The sequence below is a fragment of the Pleuronectes platessa genome, chromosome 13 (assembly GCF_947347685.1).
Source record: "Pleuronectes platessa chromosome 13, fPlePla1.1, whole genome shotgun sequence".
NCBI lineage: Eukaryota > Metazoa > Chordata > Actinopteri > Pleuronectiformes > Pleuronectidae > Pleuronectes > Pleuronectes platessa.
In genome coordinates this window covers 18645416-18665903 of record NC_070638.1, presented here as the reverse complement: position 1 = coordinate 18665903, position 20488 = coordinate 18645416, and the positions used below count along the sequence as shown (strand labels likewise).

Here is a 20488-nt window from a genome sequence, read left to right as displayed (position 1 = left end):
TCAGCCAATGAGAATGGTGTTTGCTGCCGGCTCACGCGGGAACGGACCAATCGCGGCTTAGCAGCGTCCGAGGGGCACGCGCTGTACGCTTTCTCTGGCAAGAATGTGAGTTCCTGCTCTTCCCTGCTCGTTTCCTGTAATCGCACAGTGTTGTGAGACGGAGAAAGCCATGTGTGTCGATGCAAAGGTAAATTTAGCACCCCGAAATCATTACTGCGAGACTTAGGGGAGGGGATACGACGGTTATTTTCAGGTAATTTTGCCGGAAATTAGACGCAGGCCAAGCGAAACAGCAACGCGGCCTATAACCCGTGTGTGAACGTTGACGGGCAATGGTTATTGTGGCACGTTGCTTTGGTTTGGTCCGGTTTGTTGATAAGAGTCCGGTAGAGCGAATGCTTGGTAGTAAATGACAGAGAAGCGAGCTAACGACCACAAACCGACATAACACCGTGTTTATGAGGCCGAGTGTGTTTACGTTGCCGCAAACGCCGTTTGTAACAGGCACATCTTGGTGGCGGTGCAAGCTAATGCTAACAGACGGTTTTGTGTGAGAGAGAGAGAGAGGGGAGAGCAGCTCATCTCTCCAGCATCACTACCCTCCTCATCCCACCTCACCAACAACTATCTCTATTCACTCAATGTTTCCTGGATACTCGAGCTCTTTGCGCTACCACTATAACTGCCTGCTTTTATGGTCTTTATTTACATGTTATCCGATCATGCACTTTGAAGCATTTTCACGACGTGCTCACGGGTTCGATATTTAATCCCAAAACAATGTATTTTATCATCCAGATGCAGTTTTTTTGTTCACTGGGCTTTATGTGTCATTTAACCCTTTTGTTTTAGACTTTATATTTGTTAGAAGGAGTGAGTTAGAAGCTCTCAGCTCAGCAGAGTTTGAGTCAGTCACAGCTCTGAAGTAGAAAAATACAAGCCTTTACGATCAAGTTATCAATGTTCTAGTCAGTTTTAGATGCTCTTTCTGAGCTTCTAGAGCCTGACTTCCTTTAATGAGTTTGTGATGTTGATATACAGCAATGAAACATAATATATGAAATGGGCCATGCTTTCCAAAACCATGTCTGCTCCTTGTTCCTTAAAACATTTTTTTCACAAGCCATTGAATTAGCTGCTTTTTTAAATGAGCTAATTATAGGTAAGACATAAACTTGGGATATATCTTAATCACTATAGTATTTGTTTTTAAAAATATAAAGTTCAGTATTTGTGCTTTCTTGACATCAGTCTGTCTCCTCTATTTCCAGCTGTTTACCTAAAATTGGGGAAAAATTGTCAACGACTATTCGCTTCCATCTCGGAGTCTTCTAATCACTGTGCCCGTCTCCCGGTGTGGAGGGGGCAAGATGGCAGATCCCATCATGGACCTCTTTGAGGACACTCCCCTGTTTAACCTGGATGCCCTACCGGACGACTCGTTTTCTCAGGGCTCCACAGACCCTGTGGAGGAGGCCCTCAAGCTGGCGTTGGGCCAGGTGGACCCGTCGGCTGAGCCCAATCCTGAGCTCACGGTCAGTGCAGGCCTCAGCGTTCCTGTAGCAGCTCCTGCCATCCCTGACCCTACCCCTGTTCAAGTCCTTGCACAGCAGTCAGTGCCCGGGACAACTGCTCAGACTGTTTCCATAGCTGTGGCTCCTACCGTGGCCCCTGCCCCTGCTGATACTGTACCTCAGATCCAACCTCAGACCAACATAACCATTGCCAACACCAGCATGGCATCCAGTAGTACTGTCCTTCTGAGCTCTCCTATGACTGTTTCCAGCTCTCCAGCCACAACTACTACCACAACACAGCAGCTCACACAGATAACACACCATCTCACTGCCCAGCAGTTAGCTGCCATCACACAGCAGGCCGGTGGTAAAATTGTTATTCTCAAAGGACCGCAGGGTCAAGCCCAGGTCCTACAGACTGTATCAGGAGCCTCGGGCCAGACCAGTGGAAAGGTTATTCGTGTGTTGTCTGGAACTCCTCTCAAACCTGGCATGTCCATACTGCAGGGGGGAACAGTCTTGAATCAGGCAAGCCCAGGACAAGCTCAAGTCAAGGTGGGTGCTGGGGTACAGAGGTTGCTACAGTTGCCCAACGGGCCAGTGAAACATTTGCTGCTCACTTCCATGCCCCAGCAGGTGCAGCAGACGCAAGGCCAACAGCTTCAACTGCAGATCCCAGCCCAAGCACAGATGGCTCAAGGCCAGACTCAAGTCCAAGTTCAGGCACAGGCACAGACCGCTCCGATCCAGGTGCAGCTCCAGCAAGCCCTGCAGGCCCAAACGCAGGTAAGCACCACCTCTTCTTACTCTACACACCACAAGTTTTACCCAGCAGGTGGCGATTTACAATTATGATTGTGAGTGGATTTCCTATGCTGTATATTGAGGCCAGTCTATGACTTTCATGCTAATTCTCATCCTCAATGTGATTCTAGGGAGGTGAACCAAAACGAATCACCTTGGTTCTCCAGCAGCCCTCCCAGGCTGGCTCTGCTGGAGCAGTGGGTCAAACTTTGACAGCCCAGCAGGGTGGGCAACAGCAGCAGACGAGATTAGTTTTGAATCAGCTACCTGGAGGCAAACTGGTACTCCAGGGAAGCCAGCTAGCTGCACTGACCCAGGCGCGAGCTGGGGGTCAGGCTGGAGGGCCCAAAGTCCTCACCATTCAGCTGCAGGTGCAGCAGCAGCCAAACCAACAAGGAGGAATTAAGGTGAGAAAGTGATTTTATTGTTGGCTGCAATTTCTTTTCCAATTACTCTTGAGCTAAGATAATGCTCTCTGTTCTTATAAGAATTTATGCAAAAGGACTGTTCTCTATTGATACAATTATAAGGGTTTTTTACAATCTTGAACGTTACTGATGCAAATTCTTTTTTCCCCAGTATACTAAATATTGACAACTGTTTACGTGAAGTTACGTTTTCAACCATCTGAAATCTGACCCCTGTGATATTTTGCTGCGTGGCAAAATGCATGCCACAACTGCCCACAATGTCTCTCTGAGACTAATATTATTGGAGTTTATGGATTTCACATCAAATTTCTTCATGTCATCCTTACATGAGATTTAACTGATTCATATTGGAAAGTAGAAAATATCCACCAGTATGATCCAAGGGATTGTATTGGTGATAGTACATTTCTACCATTCAATGAATCAATATAGATCTTTTACTATGCTTCTTTGTAGTTCATTGTTTTTTCCAGTTTGTATTTGCATAAAAAATGAGGCATTACAGCTGCTTTTAGTGAAATATTTAATTTGCTGCCTATCTAGAGTTGGAAAATAAAAGATTGATTTCTAAAATATTTGTATTCAGAACAGAAGATGATTCATGATTAGTTTAGCCTAGCTTTGCATAATGAAAAGAAGCCGAGGATAACAGTTGTGGTCGAGGTGCCTCTCATCAGCTTCAATATTTCCTTTAAATGTGATTGTTGATTTGACACCAAACAAGCTGATATTCACCGATCATATTACGGCTTTAATGTGTTACATCTAACTTGACCAATCTTTATTTTTATCATTACAGTATCAGCTGGTTTCAGGAGCAGGAAATACTGGTAGTCCACAGGTGTTGCAGATCTCACAGGGCCAAGGAGGTCAAAGAGTTGCAGTGCCACTCAAAATGCTTCTGCAGCCACAGGTAGACCTCCACCTTTGAATAAACGGTATTTAAATGTTTTATACATATCAAGGAAGCTTCTGATAAAACCTGACACCATTTTACGTTCACTCAGACAAGCTCAGCATCCTCGGGAGGCGGCACAGTCTCTGTGATGAAGGTCATCAACACCTCGACTGCAGGTCCCTCCACTACCACCACCACTCAATCCCAGGCCATTCGTATCACCAAGGCCTCTGGCGAGCCTGCCGGAGTCCGGCGAGTAGAAATCCTATGTAAGCAGGAGAAGGCAAACCGTATAGTTGCCGAAGCTATAGCACGGGCCAAAGCACGTGGCGAGAAGAACCTGCCTAGAGTCCTGAACCAGGACGAGCTCCCATCAACCGCGACCTCTCCTGAGATTGGGGGCACTGTTACTGTGGTGTCTTCTAACAAAAAAAAGAGCAGCGGAGGAGGGAGCAAGAAGAAAAGTCCTGTCGCTGGAGGAGCAACACACAAAACTGTAGGTGGAGGTGACAAAAAGAGCAAAGCGAAGACACCAGGAACAGCTGGAGTGGCTGGAGGCACAGTGATACCTGGGACTGGCAACAAGAGTAAAAGCAAGGTTAAGACAAAGTAAGTTATGTGCAGATGATAAAGCAATTTATTTTAAATACAACTATTTTTATATTATACTTTGAAAATGTATCTTTATTGAAAACAGGGTTTATACCTTCATTCTCTCCTTCACTTACAGCACTATAACTCTAGTGGGAGCAAAGAAAAGAAAGAGAAACGCTTCCTCAGATCATTCTGATGGGGAGTTGAGTCCTGCCTCACCTGCTGCACTGGATGATGACTTGATTACGGTATGTGTACGAACACATGTTCATGGAAACACCTCAGTTTTCTCAAAATGTCATCACAACAATTAATTGAAAATAAAGACGACTCTCTGCCAACTCTCCCAAAAGTTTGATATTGTGGTTGAACAATTGAAAATGTTGTGACTGCCAGTGTATGTGAGAGCGCCAATGCCTGTCTTTTATGGATGCTTGATGTGTGTGGTTGTGTGCGTGTATGTATTTGTTGCTTGAAGATGACGGACAATTATGAAGACACTCAATCTTTGCTTCTTATTCTGGCAAGTAGAGGCGCTCCAATCGCGTGTTGAAGAGGAAGAAGTACACAGAAGACCTGGATATCAAGATAACAGACGACGAGGATGAGCAGGAAGATGTAGACGTTACGACAACTGCAGCGGCTGTGGCCTCTAACAGTGGCAACACTGCAGCACAGCTGAAACAGGAAATGGAGCTGGATGGTGATGGACAGCCCAGCATGCAGTTCTTTGTGGTGAGTGTGAAACTATTGTAACACAGATATTTCCTCTCAGGAATGATTCAAATAAGAGTTCTTAAATTTGTTGGAAAGGTTGTTGTTTCTTTTTGTGATACACATTTTACAGACCCTTATTTGTATCTTATTAGTGCGTTACTTTTTATTTTTGCAGGAAAACCCAAGTGAAGAAGATGCTGCTGTTGTCGACAAAATCTTGTCCATCAGATTAACCAAAAAAGAAGTATGTTTAATACATTTAAAATGTTGTGTCATTTTGTAAATCACATCCTAAAAACTCCTTCCTCTCTTCAAGGTGTGTCAAGGCCAGTACACAAATGTGGAGGAATACTTTGTAAAATACAAAAACTAGTAGGTTCTTTATCTTAGTTTATTACTTTGACTTTTTTATTTCTTGAGTAGGCCTTTTTAATGTGTAAAACCTGACTCTTCTGTTCTCAGTTCATACTTACACTGTGAGTGGGCCAGTTTGGAGCAACTAGAGAAAGATAAGAGGATCCATCAGAAGCTCAAGAGGTTCAAGGCAAAACGTGCACAAATGAGGACCATCTTCCAGGAGGTGAGAGGGACAAACACCTCTTTGTTTTAGTTCAACTGCTTGGGCAACACATTTGTGATATGTTTGTGCTGTCTCTGACCCTGTGGTTCTCGTCAGGAGGAGGAGCCTTTTAACCCTGACTACATGGAGGCGGACAGGATCCTGGATGTGTCTCATAGTGTGGACAAGGACAACGGCGAGGTGAGAGAATGGATCCATAACTTGCCCTTTTCAATTGGAGAAGAGATTTGCAACTCCTCTCTTGGCTATGTAGCGTTTCCCACAGAATAAATTCAATCTACAATCTCTTAAGGCCGATTTATAGTTGGACTTTACACAGGCACTCAAGCACGCAAGACACACAACGTGCCCCTTGCGTGCTTGCGTACCCCCTCTTGCAGCTTGCGTGCGTCCGCCAAATTTTTCCGCAAGGCTGTGATTGGTCTGCTTACTACATCCCGTCCGGAGTCTAGTTTCCGGTTTCATGCCCCATAATACCGGCAGAAATCACGGAAGATTTAGAAGAACGAATATGGACCAAATAGAAGAGCGTTTGGCACACACTAAGTTGGACTGTAAAGCGTAAAAACAATTTAAGTTCATTATGAAACTGGCGGGAGACAAATTAAAATATGGTTGATAATTAATTTAAAACCCTTCTGTTCCTTCATGAAGTTGCATATTTACAGCAGTTAAATACTTAATTTCCTTTTTTCTACTCAAGCCTGTTATCTACTATCTGGTGAAGTGGTGCTCACTGCCTTATGAAGATGCCACTTGGGAGCTGAAGGAAGATGTGGACGAAGGCAAGGTGGAAGAGTTCGTCAAAATCCAAAACCGACAACCTCGCCTGAAGAGAACGGTAAGTTGTCAAGTGCAAAGTAAAGGGTTCTGGTGGTTTGGGACCCACAGGATGTAACTGCTGTCCACTTTTCATATCTAGCTGTCAACAAAATAATCTTAAAAACAAATCAACCTCAAAGTATAAATATACAGAATGTATTCTATAATAATAAAAAAAACATAACAAAACATTACAGCCTGTTCACACATAGACTCAAACACTGAAGGCGCAACAGGGCAATTTACTTTAATTCACGTTGTACCAAAGCACTATCATTTTCATATCCATTACTTTAAGGCACTTTACAGATCAAAAAAATATTTGATATCTTATATCAAGAATTGCACAACGAGAAGTTTTTTCCCCTCCTGATTTCAGACACGACCTCCAGCTGGTTCATGGAAGAAGCTGGAAGAAACCACAGAGTACAAGAACGGTAACGTACTGAGAGAGTATCAACTGGAAGGAGTCAACTGGCTGGTCTTCAACTGGTACAACAGGTATTCATCACACGCATCACCTGTTCAGAGTTCATTGTAAAGCTAACGTCATAATTGATTCGTTTATCTGTGTATGGTGCTTTTATTTTGAGTATTAGCTGTTGAAACATGAGAATTGTAGCGGTGCACAACATGAAGGAACAACATCTAGTTGGCATTTTTTTTATATTTTTGTAGAAGTTTTGGTTAGAATCTTTTATATTCCATCTCCCAAGGCTTCAATGATCACATTCCCTGTCTCTGTCTCTCAGACAGAACTCTATCCTGGCAGATGAGATGGGTTTGGGGAAAACTATCCAGTCTATTGCAGTGCTCTCAGATATGTATGCTGCTGGAATCCAAGGCCCCTTCCTTGTTATCGCTCCACTCTCCACTATCACCAACTGGGAGAGGGAGTTCACCACGTGGACAGATATGAACGCCATAGTCTACCACGGCAGCCTGGCTAGCCGACAGATGATCCAGCAGTATGAGATGTACTGCAAGGATGACAAGGTGGCGTTAGTGGTGACAGTTGTTGTCATTTCACCTCACTGATGTTTAACATGTCTAATAAAAATGACTATCTTGTGTACAGGACCATTTGATTCCAGGTGCGTATAAGTTTGATGCCCTCATCACAACCTTTGAGATGGTGTTGTCTGACTGTCCCGAGCTGAGGGAAATCTCCTGGCGCTGTGTCATCATCGACGAGGCTCATCGCCTCAAGAATCGCAACTGTAAGCTGTTGGACAGCTTGAAGATGCTGGATGTGGTGAGAGGACCACAGCTCATGTTGCTTTACAGCTTTAATCAATTGTCAAATGTACCAAGAACAACCGGATCTCTGCTGCCCTCACAGCTAAGAATACACTTGGTTGGACGTTAGAATGGGATTTAAATGATTTATTTTACATAGAGTATATACATTCATGTTCAAATTCACTTCAGTCAGTGGTTTTGGAAAGCTATTAAAGATTTTTGTTAACATCACCTCATTTTGTCCTTTTTCCCCCTCTCTGTCATTTGCTTCATTACATCTCCTCTTGATGTCCACTCTGTCCTTCACCCTCCTCTTACTATATCTATTTCTTTTCACCTACGTTGTGTGGTTTCTCACAGGAACACAAAGTGTTGTTGACTGGCACTCCTCTCCAGAATACTGTGGAGGAACTTTTTAGTCTTTTGCATTTCCTGGAGCCTACTCAGTTCCCCTCTGAGACAGAATTCCTCAGAGACTTTGGAGACTTGAAAACGGAAGAACAGGTGTGAAATAAGCTCTGATAAAACCAAAACAACACACAATTTTTTTTGTCTAATCTGTTCCGTATATATAATGTTTGGTAATGCTCAGCTGTCATTGAGCAAGTGGTTTGTTTTGGTCTCTTAGGTTCAGAAGCTGCAGGCCATCTTGAAACCCATGATGTTAAGAAGGCTGAAGGAAGATGTTGAGAAGAATTTGGCACCCAAACAGGAGACCATTATAGAGGTTAGTTTAAACGATGTAATTTGTTTGTTTTTTTAAAGCCGACAATCAAGTTAGTCTGTTATTTAATTCTGTGCTTTACATTTTATTAAAGTTTTTTTTTATGGGATTTGAATAAGATAAAAACAAGGGAGGCATCGAGGGAATCTTGCAATGAGACCTCGTTATCATAGGGCTTATAAAAGTACTTTTTCTCACTATAAACAAATAAAACTGTGAAAATCACAATAATGTAATACGTGTGAGATTGTTATTGAATTAAGAAATGTAACTTTGTGTCCTCTCAGGTTGAGTTGACAGACGTCCAGAAGAAATACTACCGAGCCATCTTGGAGCGGAACTTCAGTTTCCTCAGTTTAGGGGCAACCAGTAACAGCAATGTCCCCAACCTGCTCAACACTATGATGGAGCTGCGCAAGTGCTGCAACCACCCCTACCTCATCAATGGTACTGTATAACAATTTAACTCCGTCTTCTGCAGCCAGTGTTGACAAGTTTAAATGTATTCTCTTGCTGTTGTTGGCTGCAGGTCTAGGTTGTGTAGCTCTCTGTGAAAGGCATATTTCTCTTATTGCTTGTTATATTTTGGCTTTGCGCAAAATCAACTACTCATTTACTAACTTACTCTATCGGGTCTTCAAACTGAAACATTATAATCACTGGCTGATTCCCCTTGCGTGTGTATGGCCTCCGGCTGCCTGTATGCACTCCCTACAACATCTAGGCATGCTCCTGATGAGTTGGTGGATGGTGTCCTGGGGGATCTCCTCCAGACATGGATCAGGGCATTACTGAGCTCCTGGACAGTCTGTGACCGTACTTAACGGCGTTGGATGCACCAATACATAACTTCCGATAGGTGATCAATTGGATTTTGGTCAGGGATACTTGAGGGCCAGTCAATAGCATCAATCCTTCGTCATCCAGGAACAGCATTGCTGAGCATTCATGTTCAGCAGGACCGGTTTGGCAGTGGGTCAGTGATGATGTTACACTAGCATAACATTCACGGCGGAGTCTCTAGACTCTTTCACGACTGTCACATGTGCTCAGTTGGAACCTGGTCTCATCTATAAAGAGAACCAGTAGCAGGCCTGTTTATTCTGGTGTACTCTGGCTAATGCCTAGCAAGCTGCGCTGGGCCTTGAGAACGGGTCCCTCTAGAGGACGTCAGGCCCTTAAGTCGCCCTCATCGAGTCTGTTTCTGACAGTTTGGTCTGCTGGAAGTCATCTTGTAGGGCTCTGGCAGTGCTCCTCCTGTTCCTCCTTGCACAAAGGAGCAGACCTGCTGCTGGGTAAATGCCCTTCTACTGCCCGGACCAGCTCTCTTTCTGTAATGGCCAGTCTCCTGGTCACTACTTAATGGTCCTGAGACTGTTCTGAGAGACACCGCAAACCTTCTGGGACCGCAATTATGGATGTGCCATCTTGAGGGAGCTGGACTGCCCATGCACATTTGCTCAGTTGTTATGTTTGTTTACCTTTGCTTCGCCTCTGGAGCACAGAGAAGGTTTGGAAACAGCAAAAGCGCAAACAAAAGTTTTTGATGGCATGTTTGCGCTGTTAGTCAAACAGAAGCAATGGACTATTAAAGTGATCAGTTAACGTAGCTGTGTGATTATTTTACCCAAGCTGTTGACGAATTTCAACCCTGAATCTTCAAGCGGCAAATAGATTACACATATCAGTGCTTTTGTACTTCTGAAAAGATAACTCAGGTGTCTGTTTCTCTGTGTTCCAGGCGCAGAGGAGAAGATCGTAAGAGAGTTGCGGGAGGTGTATAACCCAATGGCTCCTGACTTCCATCTGCAGGCCCTGATTCGGTCGGCCGGTAAGCTGGTGCTTCTGGACAAGCTGCTGCCTCGCCTCAAGGCCGGGGGCCACAAAGTGCTCATCTTCTCCCAGATGGTGCGCTGCTTAGACATTCTGGAGGACTACCTCATCAACAAGAGGTATGCGGGTCAAGCTGTATTTTATTAACTGCTTATCAGTACATGTAATAATTAATAAGCAGCAAGTGCATCAGATTCTTTATATTATCCAACAAAACTTTTAATGGGCTAAATATTTTTTTACAGATACCTTTATGAGCGAATTGATGGCAGAGTGCGTGGGAACTTACGACAAGCTGCCATCGACCGCTTCAGTAAGCCTGAATCAGACCGCTTCGTTTTCCTGCTGTGTACCCGGGCTGGTGGCCTGGGTATCAACCTGACTGCTGCTGACACCTGTGTCATATTTGACTCTGACTGGAACCCTCAAAATGACCTGCAGGTACAAGACAGTAGAGACACGCACATATTCTAATTAATATAAGATTCGTTTGTATTAGAGATTGATTTACATTTCTGTATTTACAATTTACTTTTGTAGATTTAATGTCAGTAGCAGCTCTTATTACCTTCTTTTTACTTTTCCAGGCCCAGGCACGATGTCATCGTATTGGCCAGTCTAAGGCGGTTAAGGTGTACCGTCTGATAACCAGGAACTCCTATGAGAGGGAGATGCTGGATAAAGCAAGTCTGAAGCTTGGGCTGGACCGTGCCGTCCTGCAGAGCATGAGTGGCAACAAAGAAGGCAGTGTCAACGGGGTAAGAACATTTACAAACTCAAAGAGATTAATTTGCCAGCCCATAATCCACAACTTGCAATGAGGCACATGTCGCTTTGAAGTAGGTTTTAGGGCGTATGCCACCATGCACCACAGTCGTATGCTTCAGTTGTTGAGTTGGTGATAGCACATCTAAAGCTTGATATGATTTCTGAATTTCCCACGGGATTAATAAAGTATCCATCTATCTATCTATCATATATATATGTTTTTAGAACAAAAGTAGCTGAAGCGGAGATGAAGTTTATGATGTGTTGAATTAATTGGATCGATTCATTATTCAATGTATATCATTGTCCTCGGATAGTTCTCATATTATATTCTCAATCTGTTCTGAGTATCAGGACTGGTAAGGAGAATAGGCGATATCTGACACTGTCAGCATTAGTGTCGTTTTTTTATTGAAGATTGCGACATATCTGTCCTTAAATGTTACTAGATGGAAACTGCTTAAAATAATGTTACACATTTTTAACTTAGTACCTATGTGATAATAGATTTAATTGCTTGATCAGATGAATTCCTCAGTGAGCCTTTAATTTGTTCCTGTAATCTGATTGTAACTGTAATACTGCAGTTGATCTGACTTATTTATTTAAACAAATCTTCTGACCTTGATGTTCTTCCTGTGAGCCCTGTTAAACGTTCACATGGCTGCTGTTGGCAATCACTGTGATTGCCAACAGTGTGGAAACTGGGATAGACCCAGTTTTTCCGTATTCCAGTTTTAACACTGAACTAAACGCAATATATATCAACTTCAACAGATCCAGCAGTTCTCTAAGAAGGAGATAGAGGACCTCCTGAGAAAAGGAGCGTACGCTGCCATCATGGATGAGAATGATGAGGGAAGTCGCTTTTGTGAGGAGGACATAGACCAGATCCTTCAGCGACGAGCCACCACCATCACCATTGAGAGTGAAGGCAAGGGCTCAACATTCTCCAAGGCCAGCTTTGTGGCCTCCGAGAACCGCAACGACATTTCCCTTGATGACCCTGAATTCTGGCAGAAATGGGCAAAGAAAGCAGACCTTGACATGGATACCATCAACCGGAAGGTACAACACATTTTCTAGTTGCATTCATGCAAATACTTGAATATTATGTTGATGATTGGAGTAATATGTAATCGTCTACTCTTCTCTCCCACAGAACACCCTTGTGATTGACACTCCCAGAGTACGCAAGCAGACGCGGCAGTTTTCCACTTTACGAGGCGAGGGTGGTGACCTGTCTGACGCGGAAAGTGATGATGAGTATACTGCCGCCAATTCCAGACATTCCCGTTCCTCCCGACGCTCCGAACGCCACACTGGAACGGGATACGGCCGCACTGACTGTTTCCGGGTGGAGAAGCACCTTCTTGTCTATGGGTATGTAGATTTAAACTATAGCTTGTATGTGCCGAAATACATTTTCAACCCTTGTCCTGTGTTTTAACTCCATTTCCTGTTTTCTCTCTTCTACAGTTGGGGCCGTTGGAAGGACATCCTGTCTCATGCCAGATGTAAGCGGCGTTTGAGTGAACGTGATGTCGAGACGATATGCCGTGTCATCCTGGTCTTTTGTCTGCTTCACTACCGTGGAGATGAGAACATCAAGAGTTTCATCTGGGAGCTCATCACACCGCCGGAAAACGGGCGTGAACCCACAACACTACTCAACCATTCTGGTAGGAGGATGCTCATAGAAATGTCAGAAACCTTTTTAAAACTGTGGAAGAGTGAGGGTGTGTGAAGAAAGACAAGGACTTCCTTCTTCATTTGTGACTCTCAAACTATTTAGACCTGACACAACATTTGCGTTTTAAGAGCCAACGTCAGCATTTTCGTGCCCCTCCCTTTTTGAAACTGATGAGACGTGTGTGTGACTCATCCCCAATGTCATAATTTTCAAGACGTGTAACTCATGAAACACGTTGAGATTTGCTTAAACACTTGCGGGAAAAGCGAAATGCATTGCAGGAAATGTAGTTTGTTTGTAAGTAGCATTTCAGACAAGGCCTGAAAATCTCAGTAGGGGGAGCGATATTGAAGCAGAGCACTGCAGTGTTTCACTGACAAAAATACCAACGAAGGAGAATAACGCTTGGTTTCAAAGAGACAGTTTTGAGGAGGAAGAAGATTTGCGGGATTTTTTTTTGTTTTTTGTTGAAGCATTGTTGATTTTTTTAAATAATGTTCATGCAGTTTAGGGAAAAGGAAATGACCTACAAAGACAGCTTGTCATTGACTGAGAAATAACATTTTAGTAAATGTTGGCAGCTCTGTTTACTCTTCAGAAAACACTAAGGTTTTAGGTAGTTGTTTTAAAACACTTGGTTATTGGAGTGCATTTTTATCTGAGGTCTTAGGTCTTAATGGGGTAAATATGGTGCATTCTTGCGTTTACTGAATACTTTTTTGTGTTTTATGCTTATTTGTCTGTCTGTTGCATTATTTTAAAGGTGGGTTTATTTACCAGTAATGTTTTCTTTTTTCTGCCTAGGCCTGTCTATCCCTGTTCCTAGAGGCAGGAAGGGTAAGAGGGTAAAGACCCAGAGCACATTTGATGTTCAGAAAGTGGAGTGGATCCGCAAGTTCAACCCTGACACCCTGCTGCTGGATGACAGCTACCGTAAACACCTCAAGCACCAGTGCAACAAGTCAGTGAAGCCGAATCAGCTGTGTTTGTGTGTACATATGTGTGCATTCTCATCCCATGTTCAAACTTTAAAACATGTTGTCTCCCACCTCAGGGTGTTGCTGAGGGTGCGTATGCTCTACTACTTGAAGCAGGAAGTGATAGGTGAACATGCCGAGGCTGTCCTGACAGGGACTGACATCAGGTATGTAACACGGCATCACGTACATCACCTCAGGTTCAGACGCACAAGTTTCTTTCTCAACTTCACTTGAACACTTTAAGATATTGATGATTTATTTTACAGGGATGTTGATATCTGGATGCCTGAGATGGAGCAGCAGGAGGTACCGGCAGGATGGTGGGACACTGATGCAGATCGCTCACTGCTTTCTGGTGTATTCAAACATGGTATGTTTTTTCTCTGGAGAGGTTCATAATCTTTTTTGACATTGTGGCATAAATACAGATTCACTGGTCTCTGAGCTAGAACATGTCGTTTTTTTGTCCCAACATCCTTGATTGTGTCTCTATCTGAAGGTTATGAAATGTACACTACCATGCGTGCTGATCCCTGCCTATGCTTCCTGGAGCGAGCGGGTCGGCCCGATGACAAGGCCATTGATGCCGAGCAGCATACTGGTGACACAGAGTTGGGAGACGAGTGAGTGAAACCTTCAATAGATTGTTGTCCCACTGAATTCATGCACTAAATTTACTTATCGCAAATGCTAGATTCATTCAATAGGTTTAGTGTTTCCTACAGACTCGAACATCGCTCTCTCACATGCAAAAGATTCTAAGAGTTCTCATTTGAGAGTCACAACTGCATTATATTCCACTAGAGGGTACACTCACAACTGCAGCACATTGTTGTTTTACTTGAAATGTTTGCATCTCGTTTTATTTGGAGGTCTTAAGTTGGGGTTTTAACTTAATGAAACATGCAAATATATAGGACATGATGCCCTGTTACTGAACTTTGCTTTATGTTATGTGTTGTGCAGTGCTGAGTATGATAAATACTCAGAGGACCCGGAGTTCAAACCTGCGTCAAGGCAAAAAGATATGTTCGATGAGGTACGAATTTGAGTCTCATATTTAGATGGATCTGCCTGTAGAATTCTTTTTACACAGAAAATGTTGGAGCCAAGTAAAAATGTATTAATGTCTTTATCTGATCTACTTCTCCAGTCTGACCCTATGAACGTGGACGATGAGATTTCTGTTGAAGACAAGGTGGTGCCGGTGGTCCCAGAAAGCTTTCTGAGTCAGAGTCCCAACTGGCCGTCAAGCTCATCACTTACAGCAAGGTTGCGCCGGCTCATCACAGCTTTCCAACGCAGCTACAGACAGGAGCAGCTGAAGATTGAAGCAGTGGCAAAGGGCGACCGCAGACGCAGGAGGTGCGAACAGGCCAGCAAGCTGAAGGAGATTGCACGGCAGGAGCGGCAGCAGAGGTACACTGGCATTACATCTTTTTACAAAGCTCACCGCATGCAGATCTTATCCAGGATTGTTATCTTCACTGAGGGGTTTTTAAGCAAATGCTAAAATTGCCCATTGGATTCAGACCCAACCCACCTCACCTCTGTTGTTCTCTGTGCCTCTCCTCTAGGTGGACACGTAGAGAGGAGTGTGACTTCTACCGCGTGGTATCAACGTTTGGTGTGGAAAAGGTGAAAAGGGAGCCGGACCTTCCTGAGGTTGGAAAACCTGAATTTGTGTGGACACGCTTCCGTACCTTTGCTCGTCTGGATAAAAAAACCGACGAGAGCCTTAGTCGATACTTCCGTTCTTTTGTTGCCATGTGCCGGAGAGTTTGCCACCTCCGCCCAGCCCATGGTGAAGGTAACTACTAAATACACTTTCAAGACATGCGTTTCCACAGCTAGTAGGCTATAGTATCTAAATGTGTATATGATTAGTATTAACTTCAATATAAATGCACCTTATACCTTGATGAAATGTGAGAGGAATGAGTTTACAAGTACTTACTCATCCTTTGTTCTTTAATCGTTTATTGCGTAGATCCATCAGAGATTTCACAGACTGTTGCCCCCATCACTGAGGAGCGTGCTTCCCGTACCCTATACCGTATCAGCCTCCTGCGTCGCATCCGCGAGAGAGTCCTGCCCCACCCCTCCCTGGAGGAGCGTCTGCATCTGGCCCCGTCCAGCTCGGATCTGCCCAATTGGTGGAATATACCAGATCACGATCGTCAGCTGATGCTGGGTGCAATTTTGCACGGCGTCAGCCGCACCGAGCTCTCCATCTTCTCTGACCCAGACTTCACCTTCTGTCAGTCAAGGGATGAGTTCATCCAAAACCAGCAGGCCCCGCAGCCTCCACCCCCACCTTCATCCCAAGCACTGCCCATCATGCCGCTCATCCAGCACAAGACTGATGAGGACCTGCATGGCGTGAAGGAAGAGGAAGCTGATGAGGACGCCCGGTTACTTGGCACAGAAATCAGCGCTGCCCTGCAGAGCACACCTTTGAGTCACCATGATGGAAAAGTGCGAGGGGAGGGCTGGAGCTTCAAGAAGAGCAAAGCGAGAGGAAGTAGATCAGAAAGAAAGGGAGAGGGAGGATCTGATTCAGATTCTGATTCAGATTCAGGCTCATCGTCCTCTGAGCGATCAGGCAGCAGTGATGACAGTGGAGAGAGTGAGGAAGATGTGGAAAGAGGTACGTTGAAAGATGAAGTGAAGAAAAGTGTAGAGTACTGCATGAATAAAACACCAATTTAATTATTTCCCCCTTTTTTGCGTTATTAGCAGGCAAGGTACGTGACGGAGATGAAGATAATAGTTTACTCTCCATGACTACATCCCAGGACGGCCTTCCACCCCCTGATCCCCTCAGAGTCGACTGGCCCAAGGTAATTAATTTACACTTCACAACATGTATGTCTAAACTTGATGCAAATACTAAAGAATATATCTGTTAGGAATGAACGCCAGGTTTATTTTCTTGCTGTAACTGACTGACTGATACTTTCTTCTTCTGTCCCAGGACCGTGTGTTGATCAATCGGCTGGACAACTTGTGTACGCTGGTGCTGACCGGTCAGTGGCCCTCAGGGCGGAGATATGTGCCTGAGGCTCAGCTCAACCTGAGCTCAGAGCTGGTGGGAGATGAGATGGCCTATACGAGGGTGATCCGTAAACCCAGCAGCATGCCTGGTGAACCAGGAGCAGAGGGAGAAGATGGAGAGTTCACAGTCAAACTCCTAAAGGTGAGAAAATGGTTGAGGGAGAAATATTATTAGATTTGAAGCACAGGCAATTAAAAAAATGCAAAATCTGACACTCAAAAAAGAGAAAATTTTGCTTTCAAATCACAAACTGCTGTTGTAAGGTGCCGCTAAATTAGAGGCCTCTTTCTCTCAACCTGCCAGGAGGAGGGGTTGAAGCTGACCTTCTCTAAGCAGTCCCTGATGCCCAACGGATCAGGGGGAGAGAGCAGCAGCCGAAAGAGGCGCAAAGACCAAGAGGTACTCGTGCCAGGGTTACATGTATTCCTCTTGAACACTGGTGCAGTAAAATTTATAAACAAAATGCTTTGGATTGTGTCTGATCAGTTTTTCTGTCTCTGTTTTAGTTTTCCGACCCAGACGGACTCCTCGACCCACTGGAGCGTACTCCTCGACGGAGGGACCATCCCACCTGGCTGAAGGAGAACCCAGAATATGAGGTGGAGGGAGACATGATGGAGGTAAATTCTTTCAAATCATTTAACCACTTAAAATAATATGGAAATGAATGAGTCTCGGGCAATTTTGCCTGTGGTCTCAGAGACAGAAAAACTAAATATCAGTGAGTACTGGCTCTGCTTTTTCAAATCATTTGTCTCGTTTCCTCAGCTTCTTGTGAACAGGAGCAAGAGAAAGAGGAGGAGAAGGGCAGATAAAGCCCTGACAGGCAGTGAGAAGATCAAACTCATTAACATGAGATCTGGAAAGAAGGTGAGACCCGACTGGTATGGTACATGCAACACTTGAGATTGGACTTTTGTTGTTTTCTCTTGCTAACAAAACTCAAAATGCTTGTCCTGTTAAGGTTGGTGCTGCTTTCTGCCCGATGCTGCAAGATCTGAGGGAATATCTAGAAGAGAATCCTGATATTGCTGTAGCACCCGAGTGGTCGGAAACTGTTCGGAAGTCTGTAAGTAATTCAGATGAAGTATTACTTCTTTGGGGGAAAAAGTACACCTCAAATGTTTTTCTCTGTGATGCTCTATTTGGAAAAGTAGCTGTAAGACAGTGGTTCTCAGCCTTTTTGAGTCGTGACCCATCAAATTGGCGCAGCCTGGTGCACACGATCCCTCCTCTGCTTTTTTTTTCTTTTTTTTTTACTAACATTTTTATTGATTTCACATTTGTGAACAGTATAATATACCAGATCGGTTTTAGATAACACAACATACAGAAATAGATAAATAATAAACAATAACAATTATAAAATAATAAGGTAATAAAAATAAATAAAATAAAATAAAGTAGATAAAGAAGGCGGGTGTAATATAAGTTGTTTGCTGCCTGCGTCTCTGCGTGCTCAACTGATCAGCCCACTATTCCTGGGTCAGGTTGAGTACAAAGAGTCATATCAAATGGGGTGGGGGTCGGCGGACTATTCAAGGTGTGAACAAAGGATCAGGGGGACGTTTCAGTGGCAGGGAGTATATCGACATAATCTAGAAGTGATTTCCAGTGCGAATAAAACTTCTCAGGGCGGCCTCTAAGGCTGAATTTGATTTTCTCCAGTTTCAATAGAAATAATAAATCATGTAGCCAGGATTTGAAGGAAGGTGGCTGGGAAGATTTCCATAAGAGAAGACATTTTCTACGTGCAATCAAGGACGCAAAAGCTATGAAATTATATGGCAGTGATGTGGTTACAAGTTCATCAGGAGGCACCCCAAAAATAGCTATCTGTGGTGAAGGACTAACAGGTATACCTAGGATGTCAGAGATAGATTTAAAAATTGATTGCCAGTAATTTAACAACTTGGAGCATGTCCAGAACATATGTGTCAGATTGCATGGCGTCCGAGAGCATCTGTCACAAGTTTCAGATGTTTTGTCTGGGTAAAGTTTGAAGAGTTTGTCTTTGCTATAGTGCAGCCTAAAAAGTACTTTAAATTGGATAACAGAAAGTCTGGCACAGCTAGAAGAGAAGTTAACAGCTTTCAACGCCTTTTTCCAAAGAGCATCCGAAATGCTTATCTGGAGTTGAGTTTCCCAGCCGGTCCTGCTCTTATTCACAGATGAATCGTTTGTTGGTGATAAGAGATTATAGAGATATGAGACATGGCCCTTAGGCCCCTCCTCCACTTTTGATTGCTTGAGTGTTTTCTCACTTTGAGAGCAAATTACTCGTAAAGAACGTGATTCATTCTTGAGCCAACAATAACGTTTTTCTTGATTTTCACTTGCACCCAGACTCTGGCGATCAAAGCATAATCAATAACAGTCATTTTAAGCAGAACTTATCACTGATGAAGAAAATGTTATGGTAACACAACTCCCAGTTTTATTTTGAATACATATAATATATATTGGAGTTGAAGTGTAGGTGGCTAAAAGATATTTTTTTTGTAATTACCAGAAAGAAGAGATGTGTAAACACACCCTGCTCCCCTCAGATTAGTTTTTGATCAAAGACTTTTTGATGTTTCAGGGCTTCCTGCCTGAGACATTCTTCCACCGGCTGCTGACGGAGCACTCGGATATCCCCAAGAAAAGCCGACGCCGCCATCATCATCATCACCACCACCACCATCACCACACTCCAGAGCCTGTTCTCGAAGACCCTAACCTAGACGGAGTTGAAGAGGAGACTCTGGTCTCGGACGGAGCCTACATGATGGATGAGGGGGACCTGGAGACCTCCCACCACTTCCTCACCAGTGCAGACTTTGACGTTAAAATGGTGGGGGGCGACAGCATTTCCCAAGGCGACTATGACAGCTCGGATCAAGAGGCGTTATTAGACGATGTCATCATAACACAGAAGGACTCTGACTCCTCATCAAGCTCAGAGGATTGACTGAACCCCGCTCCTCAAACACATCTGACTTAGTCCCCTTCTCACCATTGAATCATGTTATTCCTCATCATTTATTTTTACCACATTATGTATCAAACTTTGGATGAATGTTTTTTTTTCGTTGCTACTTTTATTCATTTATTTTATATAGGGATGTTTTTCCATGAAAGGAACAGGTTTGCACTCATCTGTTTTCTTTTTTATCACTGAGAATTGTGTTCAACCTTTCTTTGACCCTCCTCAACATACTCTGCCAAAATGGCAAAAAGCTGAGCTTTCATACTTCCCAACTGGTCATTCTCCTCCTCTTCCTCAAAACCCATGAATTCTCCATCACATTCCCAGCCGTGACCAAAAGGGGATCCCTGCTGTACAGACAACCCTTTTCTTATCTAAGAACCTCAATGCCGGTCCTCTAGCGCAACATGATACTGGACATGTGTACTGAGCAGAGCCTGGATACAGATCCTAAAACCCCGCCCCTCCCGTCTCATCTGGTCAAATCCTCTGCGTCCAGACGAGGCTGTAAACTAAAAGGGGATCCAGTGTGTGGATGTACTGTTATTGTTTTCACTCTGTGGGAGGGGTGAGGGTTAAGAGGCGCGATTGGGGGGGCATTAGTTACTGAAGCAGTGCTAGGAGGATGGGTGTAATGGACAATGTAGAGCTGGTCAATTGTGTACAATGGTGCAAATATGATGGCAATGAGTTACTATTCTTGTTTTATGATCTGACTGTATCTGTGATATGAATAACAGCAATCTAAAGTGAAAGCATTTTGTGTGTTTTATTGTCGAGTTCACTAAACAGAAGGGTCGCTGCAGTAATGGCAATTTGTAATCGGTGATGAATAATTACAGCAGATGATTACGTA

At 43.9% G+C, this 20488-nt stretch overlaps 1 protein-coding gene across 5 annotated transcripts; it reads left to right on the top strand.

Annotated features, from left to right (window-relative positions):
• Nucleotides 1-58: 58 nt before the first annotated feature.
• Nucleotides 59-20387, top strand: chd8 (chromodomain helicase DNA binding protein 8). 5 transcript variants are annotated; one of them, XM_053437413.1, is made up of 40 exons: nucleotides 126-253; nucleotides 1272-2072; nucleotides 2154-2303; nucleotides 2453-2728; nucleotides 3552-3665; nucleotides 3760-4259; nucleotides 4381-4492; nucleotides 4776-4979; nucleotides 5137-5205; nucleotides 5278-5333; nucleotides 5424-5541; nucleotides 5638-5721; nucleotides 6245-6382; nucleotides 6743-6864; nucleotides 7116-7359; nucleotides 7442-7618; nucleotides 7966-8109; nucleotides 8234-8332; nucleotides 8617-8776; nucleotides 10071-10281; nucleotides 10408-10603; nucleotides 10750-10920; nucleotides 11708-11998; nucleotides 12093-12313; nucleotides 12410-12612; nucleotides 13428-13584; nucleotides 13678-13767; nucleotides 13870-13973; nucleotides 14103-14226; nucleotides 14570-14642; nucleotides 14757-15022; nucleotides 15181-15413; nucleotides 15594-16253; nucleotides 16343-16446; nucleotides 16581-16802; nucleotides 16965-17060; nucleotides 17168-17281; nucleotides 17430-17531; nucleotides 17626-17730; nucleotides 19246-20387. In XM_053437413.1, exons 2-40 carry the CDS (start codon nucleotides 1371-1373, stop codon nucleotides 19612-19614), a joined length of 7581 nt encoding a protein of 2526 aa, XP_053293388.1. In that variant the 5' UTR covers nucleotides 126-253; nucleotides 1272-1370; the 3' UTR covers nucleotides 19615-20387. The 5 variants fall into 5 exon arrangements, with proteins under 5 accessions (XP_053293385.1, XP_053293388.1, XP_053293387.1 ...); XM_053437412.1 differs by having other exon boundaries at nucleotides 2151-2303; XM_053437410.1 differs by having other exon boundaries at nucleotides 59-187; nucleotides 1272-2303.
• The last annotated feature ends 101 nt before the right edge of the window (nucleotides 20388-20488 follow it).

Excerpts from the sequence above, each read along its gene's own strand:
- chd8 (XM_053437410.1), top strand. The coding sequence starts at position 1,371 with ATGGCAGATCCCATCATGGACCTCTTTGAGGACACTCCCCTGTTTAAC. Across the intron at positions 12,314-12,409 it reads AAGCACCTTCTTGTCTATGG|TTGGGGCCGTTGGAAGGACA; the intron begins GTATGTAGATTT and ends TCTCTTCTACAG. Across the intron at positions 16,447-16,580 it reads TCAGAGTCGACTGGCCCAAG|GACCGTGTGTTGATCAATCG; the intron begins GTAATTAATTTA and ends CTTCTGTCCCAG.